General features: G+C 44.8%; 1 protein-coding gene across 1 annotated transcript in view; it reads left to right on the top strand.

Moving 5' to 3' along the window:
* Positions 1–26,535, top strand: part of LOC308704513 (uncharacterized protein) — a gene marked incomplete at its 5' end in the record, with an annotated part of 108,097 nt that overhangs the window by 78,910 nt on the left and 2,652 nt on the right. The window contains 10 exons of the mRNA XM_081388884.1: positions 8,586–8,645; positions 9,323–9,413; positions 9,530–12,416; positions 12,508–12,598; positions 12,969–13,043; positions 13,141–13,243; positions 17,008–17,097; positions 17,245–17,337; positions 18,469–18,552; positions 18,748–18,880. Of these exons, the coding sequence (XP_081245010.1) occupies positions 8,586–8,645; positions 9,323–9,413; positions 9,530–12,416; positions 12,508–12,598; positions 12,969–13,043; positions 13,141–13,243; positions 17,008–17,097; positions 17,245–17,337; positions 18,469–18,552; positions 18,748–18,880 (3,707 nt within the window). The remainder of the gene's footprint in view (positions 1–8,585; positions 8,646–9,322; positions 9,414–9,529; positions 12,417–12,507; positions 12,599–12,968; positions 13,044–13,140; positions 13,244–17,007; positions 17,098–17,244; positions 17,338–18,468; positions 18,553–18,747; positions 18,881–26,535) is intronic.

Genomic DNA, 26,535 nt, shown 5'->3' with positions numbered 1-26,535 from the left:
TGTGCCCCAGCAGTCTCTGAAACTGCTTCACAGTGAGGTTGTGGCCTAGCTTCACTCTGGAGACCATCGCCCGTATGGATTCCACCCGTGCAGGAGACATTTGTGCCCGCATCGTCGTGGAGTCCCATACCACTCCCAGAAACATAGTCCTCTGGGAGGGCGTCAACACGCTTTTCTTTGTGTTGAGTCTCAGCCCCAAGCACCTGATATGGGCCAGAACGACATCTCGATGCCGAACTGCCATATCGTACGACTTGGCTAATATTAGCCAGTCGTCGATGTAATTGAGTACACGAATGCCCTGGAGTCTCAGCGGAGCCAGCGCTGCATCCATGCACTTGGTGAAGGTGCGAGGGGATAGAGCTAGGCCAAAGGGAAGAACCCGATATTGGTACGCTTCGCCCCCGAAAGCGAACCTCAGGAACTTCCTGTGACATGGAAGGATGGATATATGGAAGTATGCGTCCTTCAGATCTATTGTGACGAACCAGTCCTCGAACTGGATCTGACTCACGATGGCTGGAATTGTGAGCATCTTGAACCTGAATCTCCTCAGAGAACGATTCAAGTGCCTGAGATCTATTATTGGACGCAACCCCCCATCCTTCTTGGGAACTATGAAGTACCGGCTGTAGAACCCGGACTCCCTGTCTGGCAGAGGAACACGTTCTATGGCCTCCTTGACCAACAGGGATTGAACTTCCTGTTCCATAACCCGAACCTGCTCTGGGCCGACCACAGTCCAGACCACCCCGTTGAACTTCGGGGGAGGGGAGTTGAACTGCAGTCTGTAACCCAGCTCTACAGTACGCAGGGCCCACGCAGATATATTTGGAAGCATGACCATGCACCGAGATAATCTACTAAGGGAACCAGCCTCTCAAGGCTGGCCTCGGATGTCAGCCGAGCCTCATTCCCGACACCCTGAAGCGGCTGACCGGCAGGGAGCAGTCGTGAATGATTTTCGGTGTGCGGACGCGTTCGCTGCCCAGCTGCAGGTCTTTCTAGAGGCGGCTGAGGCGGCGTGCGTGCGCGGGAAATCAGGGTGGCCCGAAGCGTACTGGACGGCGGGAACACAGCACTGATTTCCCGAGAGCTCCGGGGGGAGGCGACCTCGATCGCTCCACCCCGGGGGGGGGGGGGGCAGCTCTGAGTGGTCCGGCCGCAGCTAGGACCGCTTGGCGGAAGCCTTCTTTGCCTGAAGGATGGTCCTCTCGACCTTAGGCTCAGAAGGCTTGCCGCGAGAGCGCCGTCTCCTTTGCCAGGTTCCCTCGGGAGGGGCGCGGGAGGCGACACTCTTTTTGCACCTGTCGATGCGAGGCTCAACATTTTAATTCCTCAAAATTAAATGCAGCCAAAAACACTAGATAAGTGAAACACGGTCTGGATGGTAGGCTGAATTAAAATATCTAACTTCTCAAAGTCAGATAATATTCCATCATTTTAATTCCATAGAATTAAATGCAGCCATAATCACCAGACAATACTGTTTGTTTAGTTTAATATTTATTTAAACGGTTCCGTAATCTATGCGCTGCCTCGGCAAACGCGAGATTCGAGCCGTCGGTCACAATATATCGGCTTTCATCCCTCAAGAAGAAAGTCAAGAGGTGCGACGTTGAAACATCCGACAGCGCACGGCTTTTTTCTATGCACGCGCCGAGATATTTCTCAATGAACACTGCCAGCCCCCTCAGGAGCTGACTGTGAATGCCTCGCACCCAAACAGTATTATTTCACAGATCGTGTGTGTCCCTTTTATAGCAGACTTGTAATCTACGTGCTGCCTCGGCAAACGCGAGATTCGAGTCATTCACAATATATTTGGCTTTCATCTCTCGAGAAGAAAGCCAACGGGCGCGAGACTGAAACACCCGGAACGCACGGCTGTGTGCGTCAAGATATTTCTCAATGAACACACAGCCAGCACCCTCAGGAGCTGACTGTGCATGCCTCGCACCCACACAGAATCTTTATTGCAGAGTAGCCCCGTAATCTACGCGCTGCCTCGGCAAACGCGAGACCCGAGCTACTGTAGATTCTGTATTGCAATGCAGACATTAATCTACGCGCTGCCTCGGCAAACGCGAGATTAGTCACAGAATCTTTATTGCAGAGTAGCCGTAATCTACGCGCTGCCTCGGCAAACGCGAGTCACAGAATCTTTATTGCAGAGTAGACCCGCAACCTACGCGCTGCATCGGCAAACGCGAGATCCGAGCCACTAGATTCTATATTGCAATGCAGACCTTATTTGGGACAATTCTTATAGGACAAACAACACCAAATAGGACAAACAGTTTCACACAGAGCGCTTTGCAAAAGAGCAAAAAGCTGATGTGTGTTTGTGCCAGCGTCCCTTTGTATCTTCCGGTTATGCCATCATCTACTACGTTATGACGCAGCACCAATAAGGATTGGACAGATTTCATTCATGCTACAGATGCGTTACGGGCGTTCCCAAAGTGTCGTCACGACGACGACGCAGTGCATGTTCCCTCGAAGGGGAACAAATTTGATGATATAGTATGGGAAGATTTCTGGCTCTTTTTATCTAATAAAGTAGTTGAAGTCTCTATTAAAATTATTCACAATTGCTACCCAGTTAATTATAAATTTGCTCAATTTAATAATAGTATTTCCCCCTTGTGCTCCTTTTGTCATTAGGTTGATGAGACAATTACTTATTTATTTTGGGAATTTATATATTGCAAAATCTTCTGGGTTGACTTTTCAAATTTTGTTAATCTATCTTTAAACTTCTGTATAAGCCAAAAAATGGCTTTTTTGGTGAGTCTCTGAAATTAGACCCTTATATATATTTTTTATTTATTCTTAAGTTCCTACTTTTTCTTGCCAAATTTTATATTCACAAGTGTAAATTTTCAAAGAAAACGTACTCGGTTACTAAAGTAACCACGGTTCTCTCTTGAGAGAGGAACGAGTACTGCGTAGAATACGCTAGGGGAAAATCCTTTTCCACGAGAATACTGAAGCCAAAAAATTATACTTTAATTTTGTATTAATGTAAAACGCGTTGCTGCAGCATACAGGCAAAGGCGAGACAGCTCGCGCACCTATTGGCTGGTCTGCTGCTGGCAACTGCTTGAGCCTATCGAGTGAGACCTAGAGTGACGTCATACCCAATGAGGGCGCTTCGCGCCCTCTGCATCACATCCCGCCGAAACGGGCATGGCTAAGGTCTATAAATATCGCTCGCGGGCTCATATCTCTGATTTTTCACAGTGAAGCAACCAGAGCGCGTGCATGCACGGCAGGATACGAAGTACTCGTCCCTTTCTCTAGAGAGAACCAAGGTTACGTTAGTAACCGAGTACGTTCTCTTACGAGAGATTCTCTCGTACTGCGTAGAATACACTAGGGGAACCTAATGTAAAACGCCGTGTGTGCTGGGATCTGACACCATAGACTCAAAGGGGCGACAGCCCGGAGTTCATATAGTGCACAATCACCTAGGGGACTCACAGGGAATCCTGGAAGAAGAGGGGTTTAGCCACTATCTTCCGTATATGGCAGCTTAGAGCAGCACTGCTATTCACAATAGCCGTATAACTCAAGACTGACAGTGTCAGTTTAAAAGATTTGGCCGTTCTAGACCGACAGCAGCCTGGCTTGTAGTGCGTAAACCTCTAGGTTGTAAAACCTTATAAATGTAGATGGAGAGGCCCAGCCTGCCACCATACAGATATCGCCATACAGAGAGGGACTACAGCGCCGCAGCGAAAGGAGCCGACTGCGCACTGAATGTCCATTGTGCGCTGAGATGACAGGCGTGCTGTCATTGACAGCGAGTTCAGTTCTCTTCCCAGGAAAGATATAATCTGTCTGGGGAATAGCAATCTCTTTTCCCAGTTTACTGTGAGACCGAGATTCTCGAGGTGATCGAGTAAAATGGTTCTGTGCTCCACGATCTCTGAGTGAGATTGGGCTAGAATCAGCCAGTCGTCCAAATAGTTCAGCACTCGTATGCCCTGGAGTCTGAGGGGTACGAGCGCTGCGTCCATGCACTTCGTAAATGTACGGGGTACCAGTGACAAGCTGAAAGGCAGGACTGTGTACTGATATGCCTGGCACTCAAGGGCGAACGCTATCTGTATTTGAAAATACGCGTCCTTTAGATCTATTGACACAAACCAGTCCCCTTGGCGAACATGCGTGAGGATTTTTCTGGTCGTGAGCATCCTGAACTGACGTTTCATAAGCACTCTGTTCAGTTGCCGCAGATCTAGTATGGGTCTGAGACCCCTGTCTTTCTTGGGTACCAGGAAATATCAGCTGTAAATCCCCCCTTCGCTTTGAGCTTGAGATAAGGGTTCTATAGCCCCTTTGCTAAGTAGTTTCAGAATTTCGGCTCGAAGTTGATGTGTTACTTTCGATTCTACTGTGGTCTCGACGCGCGCCGTGTGGCGGCGTGGGCGTCGGCGAAACTGTAACGAATAGCCTTTTATGATGTTTAGCACCCATTTCGAAACCCCGGGAAGCTTCGCCCACGCGTCTGCACGGGTAGCTAGGGGCTGGGTGCGAAGCGCGCTCTGATCGGCTCGCGATACAGCGGCTTCGGTGAGCTGTGACATAAGCGTCGCGCTCATGACATCTGAGGCAGGGGGCACGCTGATAACAGCGGGCAGAATGCCCGCGCTCGACTCCGCACTTAACCGAGAGGGGGAGGGCTGGGCGAGTTCCATTGGAACTGTCATGTCTGTGTGTGGACGTGGGCGCAGGGTAGCAGGCACATTTACCACCTTTATAGCATCGCTTGCCTGAGTAGAGCGCCTGCATACTGGTTTCGTTTTTACAGAAACCGTGAGACATGTAGGAAGTAGCATTTGTGGGCACTGGGTCGTGGGCACGTTTGCTACATTTAATGCGTAATCAATCTGAGTCGATTTTATGTGCGCGAGCCCTGTGTGAGGGGCTGTGCTTGTGTGTAGGAATGGGCACTGAGCAGTGGGCATTTTTTCTACACATAAAACACCATCGGCCGTGGCCGGGACACCAGAAAATACACTCTTTAAGGGATTTATCTGGGTAGCCATAAAAACGGCTTTTGTGTGCAGGCAAGCGGGCAATGGAACCAGCTTGTTGGCTGCTAAATTCGCTGGACCAGTCACATTTCTTGGAACTGGACGAGCGGCTAGCTTTGGTGGAAGTCCGGCCGCAGCAGGACTTGGACACCGTCGCTTTCCTAGGCATGCTAGGATGACTTCGGGGCCTCTGGCTTCAACGCAATCTTTGGCCGCGGGGCGGGGCGGCGGCTGGAAGAGCGAGAGCACGATCTCGAGCTCTGGGTCTGGCGACGTTGTGAAGAGGAGGCAGTGGGCGGAGGCTTAGGCTGTGAGCTCTGAGCAGACGGTTTCGCACGGCCTGCTGCAGAGCTGGAGCGCTTCGGGAGGAAGTGCTTCATGGCCTGGTTCGCTTTCTGTACCTCAGCGAACCTGTCGGTGAAGTCTTTGACCGAGGTTCCGAAGAGGCCGGCAGGGGAAAGCGGCGCGTTCCTACTCAGACATGTCCGAGAGTGTTAGCCAGAGATGTCTCTCAGACACGGTGAGCGAGGCCATGCTCCGTTCTATGGCCTGTGTCGCAGACTTGGTAGCACGGAGAGCGAGGTCTGTAGCGCTCCTCAGGTCTGGCACGCAGATTGCGTCAGGTCCTTTTTCGTCCAGCTTGCGGAGGAGATCAGCCTGGTAAATCTGGAGCGTGGCCATGGTGTGCAACGCTGACGCGGCCTGCCCAGCGGCGGAGAAGGCATCTTTAAAAAGACGCGAGCTCTTTTAGTCAGTGTGTGTCGCGCCGGCGAACACACACACAGTGCAGAGAAAAAGGATATAGGCGCCGGATAGCGCAGAATGAAGGCGATGAAGGCGGCGCAGCCAGCAGCTTCTCGACTCGTCCCGCTGAGATGCTTCTTCAAAAAGCGCGGCTTCTTCTCGGATCCAGCGATGTGAGTTGCTTCGCTAAAGGATAAAAAATCAGAGATATGAGCCCGCAAGCGATATTTATAGACCTAAGCCACGCCCGTTTCGGGGGGACGTGACGCAGAGGGCGCAAAGCGCCCTCATTGGGTATGACGTCACTCTAGGTCTCGCTCGATAGGCTCAGCAGTTGCCAGCAGACCAGCCAATAGGCGTGCGAGCTGTCTCGCCTATGCCTGTATGCTGCAGCAATGCGTTTTACTTTAATACAAAATTAAAGGATAATTTTTTGGCTTCAGTATTCTCGTGGAAAAGGATTTTCCCCTAGCGTATTCTACGCAGTACGAGAGAATCTCTCGTAAGAGAACTCCTTTTTTCATTTTTAAGAAAGATTTTGATATATATTTAAATTCTTTGAGGGACTCTAAAAACTCTGCTGCATGTAAGACTCTGCAATGGTGTCAATCATTTAAGCTATAGTTTAATATTAGCTTATCCTAGTTTCATCTGTATGCAAATATTTATTCAGACAACGCCGTGTTTACGTAATTCTTTTTTAGAAAGAGGAAAAAAAACATTTGGTTGGGAAAGCTCTGGGCTGCGTTCAGCCCCGACAAAACGTTGCACAACGTTTTTTAAACATAAACGGTGATGCGTTGAACACACTGTTCTGATGACGCAAGAGTTGCAACTATGGCAGCTGAGAAGGCCATTCTTTGTGTTCTTTGTGAAGAATTTTCGGAGCCTGATGAAGTCGGAATAAATATGTGTTTAATACTACAAAATATGCCCGATGTTACAGTTACTGCACTTGCCACCCAGAACAAAAGAGAACATCCCAATCGAGTGAAGGGATTGCTGAAACTGAAATGGAAGCACACATCTTACCTAATTCAGACTAAAACACATCTATTTAGCCTCACATACTGACTTTATTTGTAGTTCACTGTTACTGTTTTAATACTCTGTATTTTCTTTCTCATTTTTAGGAAAAATACTTAAAGGGATACTTCACCTCTGGGAAGATGAATGTGTATTTAAAATAGGTCATTTAAGTAGAAGAAATGTGAAGAAATTTTTGAATTTGGAGCTTTCTAGACTGAGAAAAGCCAGAAAATGTATTTTTGTCTTATGTGGATAAAAGACAACAACTCCCAGAATGCACTTGCTTCGCTGCCTAAAGGAGGCCACGCCTACCGGTAAGGGAGCGCAGTTGAAAACAAAAAGGCTAGCCTACGTGATGAGTTTGCCAGGGATTTAGAGTTCGCCCAAAATGTCCGGGATTCGGCTTTTGCGTTCTACAATCACCATTCATTCATTGTTTACTGTGGCGAGCAGGACGAGGCTGACGGCCGCGGGAGAACGGCGCGAGGCCGGTGGCGTCATTACTGAGACGCGCCGGGTCTCGCATCGCTCACGGAGGAGCAGGAATTTTCTTAGCAATGGTAAAACGCACATCAACCGATCACTTGTTTAGCGTTTATGTAAACACTACATTCAGATTCACCAATCGGAATGAATTCAGTTAGATTGAAACAAGAGGTGTGCATGTAAACAATGAATGGCGACCGCAGAAAGCAAAAGCCGAATCCCGGACATTTTGAACGATCTCGCCCGCCGGACAAGTCCGGGAAAAGGAAGATGTAACCCCTACTTACTCAGCTTTCTCCTACTATTCAGATTTCTCCACAGAACAAGAGCCTGCTAGCTTAGCTTCCAAAGAAAGACGGCTGACACTGTGTACATTCTGTGAGTGAGATCCCTCCCTCTATGGGCGGGCTGAAAACATGCGGAACAACGCCATCTACTGGCTGTAGTCTTTAGCCTCTGGCCAGAAAACCCTCCGATGACGCAAAATGACGATTTTTGCGTCATTGGAGGATTTTTTCCAGACAAAAAATGCATAAATCTCTTGTCTCAGGGGGATATGAGGGTGGAAAGCATGGTAATTCGAAAATACTACAGGTTTTCTACTAATACAAAGCTTAATGCTAAATCCTGAAGTATCCCTTTAATTACCATTGTTTATTTCTATACCAAATGACATACACTTGCAATGAAGCTAAAAATAAAGCTAAAAATACATCATTATGATGATATCCTATATTTTTTACAATAAAACTTACGACAAACATGTCTTCTTAGATCCTCAGTTGTTGCGTATACCGAGCTGCATCTAACACATTTGTAAATTACTTTCCTTGAACCCATTGTGCGAGTTCACTTTAATACCGTGTGCTTTATGTTGCTGCTGATTGGACTGCAGTTCTGACACACCCACCAAACAAGAGAAGATGTATCTCAAACCCAGTTGCACCCCGGTGCACGCCGTTTCCAGGAAACATGACGTTCAACCCGGAAACCGTAGCAAAACGTTGCGCACCGTTGCGCACCGTTTTGAACTTGAACGTGCCCCTGGCTCCACAGAGATGATTAACTAGATGATTAACTAAAGGATGAACAGCTGTGATGATAAGTGTTAGTGTCCATGGTGACTGATGAGTGGAGGGAAACTAGAACAAAGGAACACATGTGATGAGTGATAACCAAAACAAACTGAACATGCCTGTGACAGTCATTACTTATCTGTTGTTATCTTATTTTTGATTTTTTTGTACTTTATCTTTCTGCTTATCGCTTTTGTCTTCCCAGAGACTAGCCGGAAGGGGAATAGATGTACACCTTTTTGGAGAAGGAAAATGTAAACTGAAAGTAAGTGATTTAAATAATATTTCAATAAATGGAGAGAGTTTTAAGGGGAAAAAAACTCAGCAAGGATGCATTAAATTGATCAAAAGCGACAGTAAATGCATTTATAATATTACAAAAAATATGTTTAAATAAAAATTTTCTATTCATCACAGAATGATTATCATGATAACCACAAAAATATTATTGAGCAGCACAACTTTCTTCAAATTTGATAATAATAAGGGTCACACTTTAGATTAGGGTCCAATTCTCACTATTAACTAACTATTAACTATAACTTTGTCTTCAATAAACAATTAATTATTGCTTATTAATAGTTAGCAAGGTAGTTGTTAATTTTAGGTACTGGGTAAAGGATGTAGAAATATGTTCATACTTTATAAGGACTAATAAACAGCCAATATCCTAGTAATATGCATGCTAATGAGCAAAAGGTTAACAGTCAGAATTGGACCCTAAACTAAAAAATATAAAATATATTCAAATAGAAAAATATATATATTTAAATTTAGAAATTTCACAGTATTACTGTTTTACTGAATTTTGATCAAATAAATGCAGCCTTGGTTGAGCGTAAGATACTTCTTTCAAAAACATAAAAAAAGTCTTACTGACCCCAAATATATATATGGATACCACAGCTGTGTTATCTTTCATGGGGATTTGTGTTACTGTAGGTGGCAAAGACTTATTATGCTCTTAAGGAAGACTCCAACTGCGCTGATTTGTCAATACATGTAACTGTAGAGGGAAAAGTGGAATACACAAGTGAGTTATGAATTATCCAAGGCAAAATTGAGACTTAATTTAACTACATTTAACTTTTTTCATTTTTCACTTTGTGCAATAACTGTGCAATTATTCTTACAAAAATCTATTTTTAGCTAAAGAACGAGAAACTTCTGATTCCAAAGAGCACTCTAAAAATTCTGAAGAGCGGAAAAGAAAAGAGCACTCTAAAAATTCTGAAGAGCGGAGGGGAAAAGAGCACTCTAAAAATTCTGAAGAGCGGAGGGGAAAAGAGCACTCTAAAAATTCTGAAGAGCGAAAGGGAAAAGAGCACTCTAAAAATTCTGAAGAGCGGAGGAGAAAAGAGCACTCTAAAAATTCTGAAGAGCGGAAGGGAAAAGAGCACTCTAAAAATTCTGAAGAGCGAAAGGGAAAAGAGCACTCTAAAAATTCTGAAGAGCGGAAGGGAAGAGAGCACTCTAAAAATTCTGAAGAGCGGAGGGGAAAAGAGCACTCTAAAAATTCTGAAGAGCGGAAAGGAAAAGAGCACTCTAATTCAGAAGAGCGGAGGAGAAAAGAGCACTCTAAAAATTCTGAAGAGCGGAGGGGAAAAGAGCACTCTAAAAATTCTGAAGAGCGGAGGGGAAAAGAGCACTCTAAAAATTCTGAAGAGCGAAAGGGAAAAGAGCACTCTAAAAATTCTGAAGAGCGGAGGGGAAAAGAGCACTCTAAAAATTCTGAAGAGCGGAGGGGAAAAGAGCACTCTAAAAATTCTGAAGAGCGGAAGGGAAAAGAGCACTCTAAAAATTCTGAAGAGCGGAGGGGAAAAGAGCACTCTAAAAATTCTGAAGAGCGGAGGGGAAAAGAGCACTCTAAAAATTCTGAAGAGCGGAAGGGAAAAGAGCACTCTAAAAATTCTGAAGAGCGGAAGGGAAAAGAGCACTCTAAAAATTCTGAAGAGCGGAAAGGAAAAGAGCACTCTAAAAATTCAGAAGAGCGAAAGGGAAAAGAGCACTCTAAAAATTCTGAAGAGCGGAGGGGAAAAGAGCACTCTAAAAATTCTGAAGAGCGAAAGGGAAAAGAGCACTCTAAAAATTCAGAAGAGCGGAGGGGAAAAGAGCACTCTAAAAATTCAGAAGAGCGGAGGGGAAAAGAGCACTCTAATTCAGAAGAGCGGAGGAGAAAAGAGCACTCTAAAAATTCTGAAGAGCGGAGGGGAAAAGAGCACTCTAAAAATTCTGAAGAGCGGAGGGGAAAAGAGCACTCTAAAAATTCTGAAGAGCGAAAGGGAAAAGAGCACTCTAAAAATTCTGAAGAGCGGAAGGGAAAAGAGCACTCTAAAAATTCTGAAGAGCGGAAGGGAAAAGAGCACTTTAAAAATTCTGAAGAGCGGAGGGGAAAAGAGCACTCTAAAAATTCAGAAGAGCGGAGGGGAAAAGAGCACTCTAAAAATTCTGAAGAGCGGAGGGGAAAAGAGCACTCTAAAAATTCTGAAGAGCGGAAGGGAAGAGAGCACTCTAAAAATTCTGAAGAGCGAAAGGGAAAAGAGCACTCTAAAAATTCAGAAGAGCGGAAGGAAAAAGAGCACTCTAAAAATTCTGAAGAGCGAAAGGGAAAAGAGCACTCTAAAAATTCTGAAGAGCGGAGGGGAAAAGAGCACTCTAAAAATTCTGAAGAGCGAAAGGGAAAAGAGCACCTTAAAAATTCTGAAGAGCGGAGGGGAAAAGAGCACTCGAAAAATTCTGAAGAGCGAAAGGGAAAAGAGCACTCTAAAAATTCTGAAGAGCGGAGGGGAAAAGAGCACTCTAAAAATTCTGAAGAGCGGAGGGGAAAAGAGCACTCTAAAAATTCTGAAGAGCGGAAGGGAGAAGAGCACTCTAAAAATTCTGAAGAGCGGAAGGGAAAAGAGCACCCTAACAATTCTGAAGAGCGAAAGGGAAAAGAGCACTCTAAAAATTCTGAAGAGCGGAAGGGAAAAGAGCACCCTAACAATTCTGAAGAGCGAAAGGGAAAAGAGCACTCTAAAAATTCTGAAGAGCGGAAAGGAAAAGAGCACTCTAAAAATTCTGAAGAGCGGAGGGGAAAAGAGCACTCTAAAAATTCTGAAGAGCGGAAGGGAAAAGAGCACTCTAAAAATTCTGAAGAGCGGAGGGGAAAAGAGCACTCTAAAAATTCTGAAGAGCGGAGGGGAAAAGAGCACTCTAAAAATTCTGAAGAGCGGAAGGGAAAAGAGCACTCTAAAAATTCTGAAGAGCGGAGGGGAAAAGAGCACTCTAAAAATTCTGAAGAGCGGAAGGGAAAAGAGCACTCTAAAAATTCTGAAGAGCGGAGGGGAAAAGAGCACTCTAAAAATTCTGAAGAGCGGAAGGGAAAAGAGCACTCTAAAAATTCTGAAGAGCGGAGGGGAGAAGAGCACTCTAAAAATTCTGAAGAGCGGAGGGGAAAAGAGCACTCTAAAAATTCTGAAGAGCGGAAGGGAAAAGAGCACTCTAAAAATTCTGAAGAGCGGAAGGGAAAAGAGCACTCTAAAAATTCAGAAGAGCGGAAGGGAAAAGAGCACTCTAAAAATTCTGAAGAGCGGAGGGGAAAAGAGCACTCTAAAAATTCTGAAGAGCGAAAGGGAAAAGAGCACTCTAAAAATTCAGAAGAGCGGAGGGGAAAAGAGCACTCTAAAAATTCTGAAGAGCGGAGGGGAAAAGAGCACTCTAAAAATTCTGAAGAGCGGAGGGGAAAAGAGCACTCTAAAAATTCTGAAGAGCGGAAGGGAAAAGAGCACTCTAAAAATTCTGAAGAGCGGAGGGAAAAGGAGCACTCTAAAAATTCTGAAGAGCGAAAGGGAAAAGAGCACTCTAAAAATTCTGAGGAGCGGAGGGGAAAAGAGCACTCTAAAAATTCTGAAGAGCGGAGGAGAGAAGAGCACTCTAAAAAGTCAGATGGGAAGGGAGATCCCCTCAAGTCGGTCACTGAGAAGACAAAGAAGAGACAAAGAAGAGACTCCATGCAAAACATGCAAAATGATGTGGTCTATACGGTGTGTGTCAGGTGAGAAAAAGATACTTCTGACAAACATCAGTTGTCTTAATCATAATCTGCTGTTTTAAAGGTTTATTAGAATCATCTGTCCCCCTCACAGGCACACACAGGGGAGGAAACTCTCTGGAATGGCCATTGCTGACATTACTCTACTTAGTGGCTTTGATGCAATCAGTACAGATCTGGAAAAGGTCAACCCTAATCTTATACAATGACTTTTGACCTTACAAGGCATTCTGAAAGTATTTTTAATTAATTGTTTAAATAAGTAATTCAAATAATGATTATATTTTCATTTAAAATATTTTATAATAAAGAAAAAAAGTCTTTAAAGGTTTAAATAGTTATATATATATATAATTATTTGTTTATTAAATGTGTAAATATATATTTAATTATTTGTTTATTTAGAATTCGATATTATTACAATATAAAGTGAATAATCTAAACTTCCTCTGTTTTAATATTTATCTGTCTGTATCTTATGAAATGTCTTTCTGCAATGTGCTTTCTTCGTTGATTCTACTTTACTCTTATTTTCTGTAACTTTCTCTCCAAAAGCTGAAAGACCTGGTGGACAGATATATTTCTCACTATGAGCTCACACGTGGAAGAGTGCTGTTGTACTTCAATGAGGTGACATGAGCACAAACACACAGTCATAATTAATCATATATCCCCATAAAAAAAAAATGTAAAAAAAAGTCAAACTTGTATTTCTTTCACCCCTCAGATAGATGAAGATGGGACCTGTATAGCATTCGGAGCTAAGCAAAGTGTGCCTGTTGGATTAGTTCAACCAGCTCCTGCTACATTTTATGATTACTATGAACCAGGCAAGCGGTTCCTCCATTTCACTTCAAATGTACAGTATTTTACCAGACTGTGACATTTAATCTTGTTAATGGCATGATAAATATAATTTGATAAATATTTAATAAGGGCCCCTCCTTGAACTGCCACCTTACCGTGGTGGAGGGGTTTGAGTACCCGAATGACCCTAGGAGCTATGTTGTCAAGGGCTATATATGCCCCTGGTAGGGTCTCCCAAGGCAAACAAGTCCTAGGTGAGGGGTCAGACTAAAAGCGGTTCAAAAACCCTTATGACGACTATAAATTCGAGGACCGTGACGTCGCCCGGCATGGCGCAGCCGGGACCCCACCCTGGAGCCAGGCCCGGGGTTGGGGCTCGTATGCGAGCGCCTGGTGGTCGGGCCTCCCCCCATGGGGTCTGGCCGGGCTCAGCCCGAAAGAGCGACATGGGGCCACCCGCCCGTGGACCCACCACCTGCAGGAGGGACCGTAAGGGGCCAGTGCAAAGTGGATCGGGCGGCAGTCGAAGGCGGGGGCCTAGACAACCCGATCCCTGGACGCGGAATCTAGCTCTAGGGACATGGAACGTCACCTCTCTGGCGGGGAAGGAGCCTGAGGTTGTGCGTGAGGTTCAGAGATTCCGACTAGAGATAGTTGGGATCACCTCTACGCACGGCTTGGGCTCTGGAACCACACTCCTCGAGAGAGGATGGACTCTTCACCACTCTGGAGTTGCCCATGGTGAGAGGCGGCGGGCTGGTGTGGGTTTGCTTATAGCCCCCCAGCTCAGCCGACATGTGTTGGAGTTCGCCCCGGTGAACGAGAGGGTCGCTTCCCTGCGCCTTCGGGTCGGGGATAGGTCTCTCACTGTCGTTTGTGCCTACGGGCCGAACGGCAGTGCAGAGTACCCGGCCTTCTTTGGAGTCTCTGGGAAGGGTGCTGGAAAGTGCTCCGACTGGGGACCCCGTCGTTCTACTGGGGGACTTCAATGCCCACGTGGGCAGCGACAGTGACACCTGGAGGGGCGTGATTGGAAGGAACGGCCCCCCTGATCTGAACCCGAGCGGTGTTCTGTTATTGGACTTCTGTGCTAGTTACAGCTTGTCCATAACGAACACCATGTTCAAGCATAAGGGTGTCCATCAGTGCACATGGCACCAGGACACCCTAGGCCGGAGGTCAATGATCGACTTTGTGGTTGTTTCATCCGACCTCCGGCCGTATGTCTTGGACACTCGGGTGAAGAGAGGGGCGGAGCTGTCAACTGATCACCACCTGGTGGTGAGTTGGATCCGATGGCAGGGGAGGAAGCTGGACAGACTCGGCAGACTTAAACATACTGTGAGGGTCTGTTGGGAACGTTTGGCCGAATCTCCTGTCAGAGAGATCTTCAACTCCCACCTCCGGCAGAGCTTCGAACAGATCCCGAGGGAGTCTGGAGATATTGAGTCCGAGTGGACCATGTTCTCCACCTCCATTGTCAATGCGGCCACTCGGAGCTGTGGCTGTAAGGTCTCTGGTGCCTGTCGAGGCGGCAATCCCCGAACCCGGTGGTGGACACCGGAAGTAAGGGATGCCGTCAAGCTGAAGAAGGAGTCCTATCAGGCCTGGCTGGCTTGTGGGACTCCTGAGGCAGCTGATGGGTACAGACGGGCCAAGCGGACTGCAGCCCGGGTGGTTGTGGAGGCAAAAACTCGGGCCTGGGAGGAGTTTGGTGAGGCCATGGAGAAGGACTATCGGTCGGCCTCGAAGAGATTCTGGCAAACCGTCCGGCACCTCAGGAGGGGGAAGCAGTGCCCTACCAACGCTGTTTACAGTGGAGGTGGGCAGCTGTTGACCTCGACTGGGGATATCACCGGACGGTGGAAGGAATACTTCGAGGGTCTCCTCAATCCCGCTGTCACGTCTTCCATTGAGGAAGCAGAGGCTGAGGGCTCAGAGGCGGACTCGTTCATCACCCAAGCTGAAGTCATCGAGGTAGTCAAGAAACTCCTCGGTGGCAAGGCACCGGGGGTGGATGAGATCCGCCCTGAGTACCTCAAGTCTCTGGATGTTGTGGGGCTGTCTTGGCTGACACGCCTCTGCAGCATCGCGTGGCGGTTAGGGACAGTGCCTTTGGACTGGCAGACTGGGGTGGTGGTCCCTCTTTTCAAGAAGGGGGACCGGAGGGTGTGCTCCAACTATAGGGGGACCACACTTCTCAGCCTCCCTGGGAAAGTCTATGCCAGGGTACTGGAGAGGAGAATCCGGCCGATAGTAGAACCTCGGATTCAGGAGGAACAGTGTGGTTTTCGTCCCGGTCGTGGAACACTGGACCAGCTCTATACCCTCTACAGGGTGCTGGAGGGTTCATGGGAGTTTGCCCAACCAATCCACATGTGTTTTGTGGATTTGGAGAAGGCATTCAACTGTGTTCCTCGCGGCATCTTGTGGAGGGTGCTCTGGGAGTATGGGGTTCGGGGCCCTTTGCTAAGGGCTATCTTGTCCCGGTACGACCGGAGCTGGAGCTTGGTTCGCATTGCCGGCAGTAAGTCAGACTTGTTCCCGGTGCATGTTGGACTCCGGCAGGGCTGCCCTTTGTCGCCGGTTCTGCACATAATTTTTATGGACAGAATTTCTAGGCGCAGCCAGGGGCCGGAGGGGGTCAGGTTTGGGGACCACACGATTTCATCTCTGCTCTTTGCGGATGATGTTGTCGTGCTGGCCTCATCAAACCAGGACCTCCAGCATGCACTGGGACGGTTTGCAGTCGAGTGTGAAGCGGCTGGGATGAGAATCAGCACCTCCAAATCCGAGGCCATGGTTCTCAGTCGGAAAAGGGTGGTTTGCCCGCTTCAGGTTGGTGGAGAGCTCCTGCCTCAAGTGGAGGAGTTCAAGTGTCTTGGGGTCTTGTTCAAGAGTGAGGGAAGGATGGAACGGGAGATTGTCAGGCCGATCGGTGCAGCTTCTGCAGTAATGCGGTCCCTGTACCGGTCTGTCGTGGTGAAGAAGGAGCTGAGCCGCAAGGCGAAGCTCTCGATCTACCGGTCAATCTACGTTCCTACTCTTACCTATGGTCATGAGCTGTGGGTCATGATCAAAAGGACAAGATCCCAGATACAGTCGGCCGAAATGAGCTTTCTCTGCAGGGTGGCTGGGCGATCCCTTAGAGATAGAGTGAGAAGCTCGGTCACTCGGGAGGAGCTCAGAGTAGAGCCGCTGCTCCTCCACATCGAGAGGGGTCAGTTGAGGTGGCTCGGGCATCTTTTCCGGATGTCTCCTGGACGCCTTCCCGGGAAGGTGTTCCGGGCATGTCCCACCGGGAGGAAACCCCGGGGAAGACCTAGGACACGCTGGAGAGACTATGTCTCCCGGCTGGCCTGGGAACGCCTCGGTGTCCCCCCGGAAGAGCTGGAGGAAGTGTCTAGGGAGAGGGAAGTCTGGTCATCCCTGCTTAGACTGCTGCCCCCGCGACCCGGTCCCGGATAAGCGGTAGAAGATGGATGGATGGTTGGATTTAATAAGGGAGCATAATATCAAAATGTCAAGGTGTTATAACTGTCTTGATATAATGATGAAGATAAAAGTTTTTTTGAGGAAATTGAAAAAAAAAAAACATTTGAAGTGTATGTGTGTGTGTGTGTGTGTGTGTGTGTGAGAGAGAGAGAGAGAGAGAATATTTCCTTTTCAATTGATTGTTACAACACAATATTTCAGTTATTACATCAAAACATTTCTTTAAAATAGTGTAAAAGTTTTTTAAATGATTTGTCACTGATGTAAATATAAATCCCCATCATTTTCACAGACAGGAGATGTTCTGTACTGTACAGCGCCCCCAAGAGGAGCAACATGGTTTCTGTCCTGTGCTCAGATGATGTGTGCCAATGTGCAGAAAGTAGGTTCTCGTAATTCGTTTACCATTCAATCAATTACATCCATTTTAAAACCAGTTAGTATATCTACACCACTCCAATGATTGTTAATTGTAGAATTGGTTTGATTTTTATGCCATCATACAATCTAATGGTTTCTGTGTCATCAGGGGGTTGTTTCTCCGAGAAGAAAACAACTGAGATGAAAATCACTAAAAAGGACAGATATGATCATGCCTGTTACAACTCCAACATTGACTATGGTTTGTGACCCAAATTTATACAAGCAAACATTAAAGGGATACTTCACCTCTGGAAAGATGAATGTGTATTTAAAATAGGTCATTGATGTAGAAGAAATGTGAAGAATTTTTTTAATTTGGAGCTTTCTAGTCTGAGAAAAGCCAGAAAATGTATTTTTGGCTTATGTGGATGAAAGACAACAACTCCCAGAATGCACTTGCTTCACTGCCCTAGGAGGCCACGCCTACCGATTAGAGAGCGCAGTTGAAAACAACAAGGTTAGGCTACCAGTGAGTCTCCGTGACGAGTCTGCCTGGGATTTCGAGATCGCCCCAAATGTCCGGGATACGGCTTTTGTGTTCTACAGTCGCCATTCATCATGTTTACTGTGGCGAGCAGGACGAGGCTGACGGCCGCGGGAGAGCGGCGCGAGGCCGGTGGCGTCATTACTTAGAGGCTACGGTCTTGTATTTTGTATTGAATTTTCTTAGCAATGTTAAAACGCACATCAACCGATCACTTGTTTAGCGTTCATGTAAACACTACATTCAGATTCACTAATCGGAATGAATTCAGTTAGATTGAAACAAGAGATGTGCATGTAAACAATAAATAGCGACCGCAGAAAGCAAAAGCTGAATCCCGGACATTTTGAATGATCTCGCCCGCCGGACAAGTCCGGGAAAAGGAGGATGGTAACCCCTACTACTCAGCTTTCTCCTACTACTCAGCTTTCTTCACAGAACAAGAGCCTGCAAGCTTAGCTTCCAAAGAAAGACGGCTGACTGTGTGTACATTCTGTGAGTGAGATCCCACCCTCTATGGGCGGGTTGAAAACATGCAAAACAGCCCCTACTACTGGCTGTATAGTCTTTAGCCTCTGGCCAAAAAATCCTCCGATGACGCAAAATGACGATTTTTGCGTCATCAGAGGATTTTTTCCAGACAGAAAATACATAAAGCTCTCCTCTCAGGGGGATATGAGGGTGGAAAGCAGGATAATTCGAAAATACTACAGTTTTTCTACTAATACAAAGCTTAATGCTAAATCCTGAAGTATCCCTTTAACAAAACCTAAAAGATTTTTGAGGGTCAAATATTTTCAATAAATCAGATATGACCTTTACTAATGCATATTCTTTTTCTGACAGCATTTGAAGTCATTGTGGATTCAGTTACTGAAGAGAGCAACTTTATCTTGTATTCAACATCTGTAAAGGTGGTCCTCCAATACAGTAAGTAAATATATGTTTTATTATTTTCCCTAAAAATAATAGCAAGTTCATTAGTGTCACATGCATTACATTAATTATGAGCAATACAGATAATGTCAGGAGCATTTAAAAAAATAAATTAAGAAAGGACACTGTGCTGAGCTTGTTATTTTATAAATGCTCAACTAAATTAAGAGTTTAACCTCTAAACCTCAGTGGAAGACAGGGACGTGAGCCCAGGCAGCACACGGGTGTTTGCCAAAAGAAAGCACTGCAAGGCTGAGCTGAAAGAGGGCGAGACATACCTCATCATGGGCAATGATGGCCCCACCATAGACTCGAGTGGAAAGTAAGTCATTTTTTATTTTTTCATTTAGAAGATATATTTCTTATTGAAATGTGAAGTTTGGGTGGGGCATATTTCGGTATGATTTCGCTCTTCGGTCTGGATATCTGGATATATGGATAAGTTCTAATACACTTAATATATAAAATAAGTAGTTCTGTCAATTAATTAAAAAATAATTATAGATTAATCACACTTTGTTTCTGTGATTAATCCTGATTAATCACAATTAAAAACAAGTTTTTATAAGTTTTTAATATATTTTAGAATGTAATAATTTCACAGTTAATCTCCAAATTAATGTAGAGGCAACAAAGACGCTATATTTTAAATACTTATATGGCATATTTTTTATAAATGAAGGCCAGTATCACTGATACTAATACAGCTACTGATGTCTTGATGTCTCCACCATTAATTATAGCCATTCAACATTACAGTGTTGTAAACAGTTTTGTATACAGTAAAGTTTTCATTTTATTTTTTACATTTATTAGGCTTCAAAAAATATAACAACTTTTAATTTACTGTAAGTGAACTTTAAACAATCCTCATAACCCATAATAAATTTCATATTTACCTGTGCCCTCTGAAATAAACAGTAATTGAATAAAGTTATCAAACAATCTGCACTGCATAAATTATAAATTAAATATAGATTAGGCTAATCCTTATTAAAGCTACAAAAGTTCTTTCGTCAAGAGCAGTGAGTGAATTTCTCTGTTACCTTTGCTCTTTGATTAACTTTACTGACAGAAAGAATTAGTGGTTGCTGTCACTTTTTAAGACCTGCTGCTAAGATCCCACACGTGTCTCATTCTCTCACAACTCTTAAAGGGGTCATGACATGAGAAACCAAATTTGCCTTGATCTTTTGGTATATAAGAGGTCTTTGTACCATTAAAACTTCCTGCAAGTTTCATAACTTTAGACGCCCTCCCCATTATAAACGAATCATTTATTTAATCAAGCTCTAAATACAGCTCGTTCTGGATCCATGGTAAGAAGTGACGTCACGGTACGAAGTGACGCACCAGTCGTTTGCATATGACCGCCTCCAGCACAAGACTACTGTGCCTCATAGTCATTTCGCATCGGCGCATGATTCGTTGTCACGCGCCCCACAGGAGTTCAGTCGTCGACGTGCAGCGAGTGGGTCTCTTTACAAGATTGCTATGGGGCTGCCAAAGCCTTATTTGATCGGTGAGTGATGTGTAGAGACGATTGTGACAGGGCGCATGTTACGGAACGAGCAGAGAGAGCGAGCGAGAGCGCCCCGGCCGCGCGTGCGCGCGCGCGCACGCGCGCACTCTCACTGTCTTTCTCTCTCTCTCTCTCTCTCTCTCCCTCCCTCGTGCATATGCATCAAAATAGCCCGTATTCAAGTGTTTCTGGTTACAAATCTGACATATTCATTCAAAATAGCTTCACACTGTCCATGTGGACACGGGGTAATCCATTCTTAGTTGTTAGTGGTGGACAGATGGTTCATTTTCTGGCTTTCTATATCTATGTTAATAACTGATGCATAAGCACTGACGTTAGCCAATCATAACAGTGGGTGTTAACACTGAACTCTTAAAGGGGAAACACCCCTAAAACAGACTGTTTGAATCAGAGGATGAGAAACAGGATGGGAAATGATCATAAATCACTACATTTTAAAGTTTTTTTGTCCAAAAAAACTATAGTAATAATATAATTGTACCTAAGGCGACATAATAAAACAAAACAAAAAACCATGTCATGACCCCTTTAACATTCATTTAAGACTGCTCTTATAGTCGGGGAGCCAAAGTCTCAAAAATGGGTTGAACCTGACATGGTCTGCCATACTTTTTATTTGTGTTTTTTTCTGTTAACTTTGACCCTAAGAACCAATAACTGGAGGGTCTGCTCTGCCGGGAATATCGTCAAAAAAGATCGTGAAGAACTATTTTTTTCCTCAAATCCTCAGTGGGTTGGGTAGGCTGTCAATAAATGTATTCCAGATACACAGAACACATGTGCTGACAACATCCACTGAAAAAATAACTCCTAAAACACATTTCTACATGATTTTGCATCAATTTAATGCAAAAAAAGGCATTTTCTCACTTTTTTACAGTATTTCCATCTTTACTTCATTGGCAATCAACTATTCCCCCAAGTTATGACATCAGTCAATATGTCATTATTTTCACCAAACAGAATACTCATTACACAGAAAAAAATCATAAAAATCCAACCAAAATCAATGGATCTGTGATGATTTCACTACTAATTGATCAACAGGCTCAGAACCTCAATAGAATTTTAGACTACTCTCAAAATTCTGAAAAACATGCTGAATATTTAACATCATGGCACACTTATGCACACACACGATCTTAGTAATATGAATGAGTTTGTTTGGAACAATAAACGGTTACCAACGGACTTCGAAGCTGCTCATCATTGTCTGTGGTAAGTGACAGTGACTTTAGAGAACACCGGTAGGTCTCCCCCAGCATTTTGGGAAAAGTATGGTAATATGGATATTGTAATGGTAATTAACTGAAAGGACCATGCCAGTTTTCAAACAAGTGTATTTCTGATGATTCATCATCCCAAATGTATTTCTGTAGCAGCAGCATTCATTCTCTTCTAGTTTAAATAGATAGCTTTAGCCGTTTTAGCTAATTTATGTGGTTTCTTTAAACGGCCATAACTCCTCACAGGAATTGGGTAGAGACTATTTTTTTAAATGGTCAGAACATTGTTAATTTTGTTGACTATAATTTTCGTCATTATTTTCGTCAATTAATTTTTTTGTCATTGACGTTGACGAAAGTGTCAATAAATTGTCCTCATAGTTGTCGTCATTTAAATTCGCCATGAACCGGAAGTTACAAACGACTTTTCTCCAGTGTTGTGACACTGTTCCAAGTGAAACGGAATATTGAATAGAGGGCAGGGTTTTACTTTAGCGCTCCTCCTTTTCATCTCTCGCTCATAGCAGACTAACGGTTTGAGGGGAGTTGCCACGCCCTCGTGTCATAGCACATGACAGGAAGAGAAGAGAAGTCGTTTCGAGGGGGGAGGGAAGGATAACATATTTGATTAAAGAATATAAGGGCACATGAATTTTAAAAAAATAATGAAATGCACAAATAAATCATTTATAATAAACACAACAATATTACATATAAAAATACGAATTGTAAATTTGATTTTATGGCGACTTTAAAGCTGGTTTTTATTTAGTTATCGTCTCGTTTTCGTCTGTGATTTTTTTTTTTATGTCATTGCAGTTAAATCTGTGTCTGTATTGTATGTTCAAACTTTAAAAACTATTTATATTAACAGGTTAATAGATGTTTTCTCCAGGAGTATATAATGGGTTTGGAAATTTTAGAAAAATTCTAAATTAATGCATTACAATTTAACTAAACCCATTCGATTTTAGATTTAGTCGACTGAAATTTTATTGTATTTCGTCGACTAAAACTAGAGTAAAACTAAAACAATTCAGATGACTAAAATATGACTAAAACTAAAATGCCATTTTAGTCAAAAGACTATGACTAAAACTAAATCAAAATTTGCTGTCAAAATTAATATGCTGTAACCAACAGAAAGGATGATGTCTCATACAGACTTGACAATCAGCTGAAAGCTCAATGTGACTTTTTGGGGAGGAATCCTTTGTGGCACACACAATGTCGTGCAAAGTACATAAATCGTAAAACTGTTGACCAGAAGAGGAAAAGCCAGAAGACACTTCATTTGAAGCAGAACTTAATCCGGAGCCAGACAGCAGCATTCCTACAAAAAAAAACATGGATGTCAATGCCACAGCCCATCAAACACAAGGAAGAGTGCTTCATTTGTGGAAGAGCATGTGCGACCAGAGGAAATAGATCCCCTATTTTAATCGCCACTTATGAACGGACAGAATGCAGTATGGGAAAAAGCAAACAAACTTGAAGATGAAGAGATACTACACAAGATTCATGGTCCTGATGGAAACAGGTGTACTGATATGATTGCTGAGGACTTCCGATACCACAAGGAATTTATGACCAACTACCTGACAAAGCGTCTTTGTTCACAGGAAAAGACTAGTACTGCCACCACTTCATATGATGCTGCACTGAACTAACTCATATCTCGGATAGATGAGCCCCTTTTCAAAGTGAATGCCATATTCTTCGTTACAGCTTTGAGGAATGAATTCCGTAAATACTTGGAAAGCCATGGAGTTCACAATGTTACCTCATATAGATGTTAGTCCTTGATTGCCCGCCTTAGAAGGCACTATGAAGTAGGTGGTTATTGTAAAATAATGGTTGTGCCACAGAAAGGATGTTCTAGCCTGATTTGCTCAGCAGAAATGAATGTTGGCTGCATGCTCTCAAAGTTGAAGGAACTTAAGGAGAAAACTGAAGAGGCAGAGTATGAAGAAGAAAGTGATGATGAGTTGACACCAGATGACACCATAGTCTCTTCCTACAGCACTGCAAAGAGAATATGGAAGGAGCTCCAGGATCAACGTGAGCAGGCCCTGAAGGAAGCAAGAGAAGCCAGAACAGCTCAAGCCAGTGGAAGTCACCAGATGCCTGGAAGTATGACTGGAGAACCGTCACTGCAGCTAGAGATATCATACCTGGAGGCATCCCGAAGAGAGAGCTCTAACCTGTATAACCACCTGGCATGGATGATAACAGATGCATCTCCAGAGTTAGGTGAGGATGGCCGGGTGAAAGTCAGTCCTGAGCTGCAAGAACAAGTTCTCAACCTTGCCCATGATGACCCCACACCAACGGTTAGTTTATCTCTACTGAAAACCCGCCAACCAGTCCTGGAATCTTCTCAACCTTTTCAAACCAAGGAAAGCCACCTCAGTCTAAAAGATTGTCAAAAGAGTCGCTCCCTGGTTGGAGTTGAAACAGAGCCTAAGCTTCCTGTGTGTCTAGCAGAACCTCTTGACCACCTGAACATCCTCTGGCATTTAGTGCATAGCTGCCCTACTGTACTATTGGAGGACCTGAAACCAAGTTGTGCTGCTCCAACATGGAGTTCATTCCAAGCATTTCTCATCCCAGATACCATCCCTGCAACTTTGATCAGCTATGGTCCCTTCTTCCCAATGTCACCAACAAACCCAGATGTGGTTGAACAGTGTGTTCAGTACTGCATGGATGTGTCGAGAAAACATGGTCAAGAGTATGCCATCATTACATGTGACCAAGCAATCTATGAGGTGGTTCTGAGTCTGCAAAAGAAGAACAAAGAGAAGTATGCCAAACTTATCTTGCACATGGGTGGCTTCCATATTGCTCAGAATTTCCTTGGAGCCATTGGGCATTTGATGCAGTCCACTGGAATCGAAGACATCGTGGTCGAAGCTGATGTCTTTCTTTGTGGAACAGCAAACAAAATCATCAGTGGGAAAGACTACTATGCAATGCTGCATGCCCACACTATGGTGTATGCAGCCATGTGTGCCCTACACTGGGAAGCATCTGCCAGACCTGGAGTACATGTGTGTGCTTAGCAACAATGTCCAGCTACTCCTAGATGCCCTGTCAGAAGAGGATGTAGAGAAGGCAACTTCTGCATGTGCTGATGCAACTGACCAACTGAAAAATCTGACATGTTTGATGGCTGAGTTTGATGAAGCATGTACCTCACCTACCACAGAGCTATGGCTAATGTACATGGATATGGTGATGATTCTTAGACGGTTCATCCATGCTGAGCATGCAGGTCTGTGGGAGGAACACCTGGCTGACTTGGAAAAGATGTTACCGTACCTTGTAGCTGCTAGCCACTACAAGTACGTATCCTGCCTGCCCCACTACCTAGAAGCTATGAGAAGCTTGCCTACACTGGCACCGCACGTCTATAGGGAATTTAAGGATGGGAAGTTCACTGTACGTCAAACAGAAGGACGGTTCAATGGTGTCTGGACAGACATGGCACTTGAAAAAACCTACAACTGTGATGCCAAGACAAAACTCTTCACTGGCATCAGTCAGCAGCCAACGGCCATGGAGAAATACTTGAAAGCCCTTCCAGTTCTGACAGCTGTGTCAGAGCAGACAAAGGCTATGGCACACCTGGATGCGGATGACACCAAACACCACGAGGACAAGGACAGCCAAGGTGCAAAGGAGGCAGAAGGTGTAATGAAAATAACAGATATCATCAACAACCAGATGATCAATCCTTTAACATGTGAAGAACACGAACTGATCAACATTTCAACAGGCCACAAAGCCACATCTGCTGACTTGATCTGCGCTCATGAAAAAGGACTGGAGGCACTGGCTGCAGCAAGAAGAACAGACAGTTAGAAAGTAGCCCAAATTAAACTTTCAAGCTTTGCAGCAAAGAAGCCAATGTCCATGGCATTCAAAGCCAAAAAGGTCAATGAGGAGGAGAGTGCAGTTGTACTTTGTTCAGGAGTAGAGGAAGACAGGGAGGTGGAAGTGTTTGGCCATGAATGGACAAGTTGCCCAGCCTCCCTGTTTGAGCCAGATCCGTCCCTTGACCAAAGTTACGCAATGCGTAAAGGAAACAAGGCAGACTACCTGGCTGCAATCAAGACAGCCCTTGGCAGCTCATGGGGGGAAGTGGACAAACTACCGCCATCTGTTGTAATGGTAGTAGATGCCATGGCGTTCATTCAACATTACCAACATCTTGGGAGCAGCACCTTCCATGAACTGCAAGGAAAGTACCTGAGGCAGCTCCTTGGAATCCTCCCAGACAAGTGTAAATGCATCCACTTTGTTGGTGATTGATATGATGTCTCCCCTGCTGAAAGTCTGAAAGGTGAGGAACGAGAGAACAGGATGAGGACCTGCCCCAGCAAAATGAAGGAGTACCAGCCACATGATACTCTCCCTATACCTAAATGGATAGGCTTCATTCTTAATCCACTGAATAAAGCTAATCTGTTGAACTACATGGGGGAAGCATGGGCAGCTCAGAACAAGTCACTTCCTGCAGGATGCACACTTATTCTTGGTGGAATATTTTGTGATCCTGGTCGCACTGTCCTCTTGTCAGTAGATTGTCAGGTTGAGCATCCAGAACTTTCCTGTGAGAAACATGAGGAGGCAGACACCAGGATGTTTGCTCACATTGCATACTCGGTACAAATTCTGCACCACACATGGGCTGTAGTGGTTGCAACTGACACAGATGTGATCATGATGTGCATGTACTACATCACAAACATGGATGGGCTGCAGGAGCTGTGGGTGAAGATGATGGTTATCTTCCTACCTGTTCATGCCATCACAGAAGCTCTGGCGGGGAAGTATGATGTTGCAGCTTCAGATCTTACATCCCTTCTCCTCAGCACCTACATACTTACCAGATGTGACTCCAAGACTCTCCAAGCTATCTGTACAGTACAAAAGATGGGCCTACACAACTGCTATTAAACACCTGACAGACCTTCTGCCGCTGTGCAGGTACGGTGACCCTGAGGAAAGCCTAGATGTTCCGGAAGAGGTTATAATAGCAGCACGGCGATACATGGTGTCACTCTTTGACAGGAGCAACTTTGGTGGTACTCTAGATGCACTGCGAGCCCACCTCTTTGTGAGCATCAAAGGAGACATGTGTTGCCTTCCACCAACTGAAGATGCCTTCCAATTACACCTTCGGTGAGATGCGCCGAG

Source organism: Scardinius erythrophthalmus, assembly GCF_964197995.2.
Source record: "Scardinius erythrophthalmus genome assembly, chromosome: 16".
Taxonomy (NCBI): Eukaryota; Metazoa; Chordata; class Actinopteri; order Cypriniformes; family Leuciscidae; genus Scardinius; species Scardinius erythrophthalmus.
The sequence above is the reverse complement of the archived record's forward strand: the minus strand, read 5'-3'. Positions and strand labels throughout refer to the sequence as shown.